Genomic DNA, 1246 nt, shown 5'->3' on the forward strand with positions numbered 1-1246 from the left:
CTCACACATACACACACACAAAATCTGAAAACAAAATGGCATAGCCATGGCTTGGATCACATATCTGTTTAGGGCAGTGGTTCTCAACCAAAGTTCATATGGTCCTTGATGGGTGGGAAGGAGAGGTCCATATAAGGTTTTGCTGTCAGTTTATCTGAAATAAACTGGTTGGCTATACTTCTACAATGCACAAAATATTTTAACAATTTCTTCTTTTTTTAATGCAATTTCTTATATTTAATGATAAAAATATAATAGGATTTTTTTTTAAACATTGAATGGTTAAGAAGGGTCTATATGAATAATTTAGGAATCAAAGAGGTCCATAGGTGAAAAATGGTTGTTGAGAAACACTGGTCTACAGAGTCAAGGCTGACCTGAGGCTAAATAAGAAGTTGAAGAAGAAAATTCTAACCTGAAGATCGAAGTTTGATCCATTGAACATTATTTTCACTTTGGCTTTCAGCTTCCTAAAAGATGAGATTAAATGAAATATAACAAATAAAATATAAATACTTTGTTCAGTCTAACATTAATTATTTTGCCAGTCCTTCATCCCCACATAGCATCCCTCTGGAACTCTCACGCTGTTTGTGTCTTTCCTGCAGGTGATGATTTGTAGAGGTTTAATTAGAAAATTAACATCACCAATCTTGAAGATTTCAGAGGGACGGCTGCAACGGAGACTATAAAAACTGCGGTCAGTAGGAATGGACAGAGCAGGCATTCTGACTGCATCCACACACCAGAATCCATCAAACAACTGATGAACAGAGCCTTAGACTCAATTTAGGCAGCTATGTGAAGCTGCTAGAGACTGTGGTCAAATTCTTGGCTGGAGAGGATTCCTGCTGGAGAGGATTCCTGCTGGGAGGCCATATGTATGTTTCTCGCACCCGGTATATATTGCAAGCGGGAGATAACTCCTGCCACCACAGCTTTGCCTCTGTGTATGTGTATAACAAGCTTCTTTCAGTTTCCATCTACCAAATCCACTCACAAGGCTTTGGTTGGCTCAAGACTAGTGAAAAACACTTGCCCAAAATGCCACACAGTGGGACTGAACCAGGAACCATGTGGTTGGGAAGCAAGCTTCTTTATTTCATTACATTTGCCATAAAGGCATAATACAGATGGAAGCTTTGCGGGCTGGACACAGACACAGTGATGATGATGGAATGAAAAAAGAGATGGTTGGTGGGAGGAGCAGCCAATGCCCGCCGATTGTTACTTCCCGATAACATTG

The 1246-nt window shown here is 39.9% G+C and overlaps 1 protein-coding gene across 1 annotated transcript in view; it reads right to left on the reverse strand.

The window, feature by feature from the left end:
- The window catches only part of LOC106874726 (RING finger protein 215), a 26087-nt gene that overhangs the window by 21089 nt on the left and 3752 nt on the right, over nucleotides 1-1246 (reverse strand). The window contains exon 4 of the mRNA XM_014922557.2: nucleotides 416-470. Coding sequence (XP_014778043.1) covers nucleotides 416-470 — 55 coding nt within the window. The remainder of the gene's footprint in view (nucleotides 1-415; nucleotides 471-1246) is intronic.

This window comes from Octopus bimaculoides, chromosome 25, assembly GCF_001194135.2.
Source record: "Octopus bimaculoides isolate UCB-OBI-ISO-001 chromosome 25, ASM119413v2, whole genome shotgun sequence".
NCBI classification, from domain to species: Eukaryota; Metazoa; Mollusca; class Cephalopoda; order Octopoda; family Octopodidae; genus Octopus; species Octopus bimaculoides.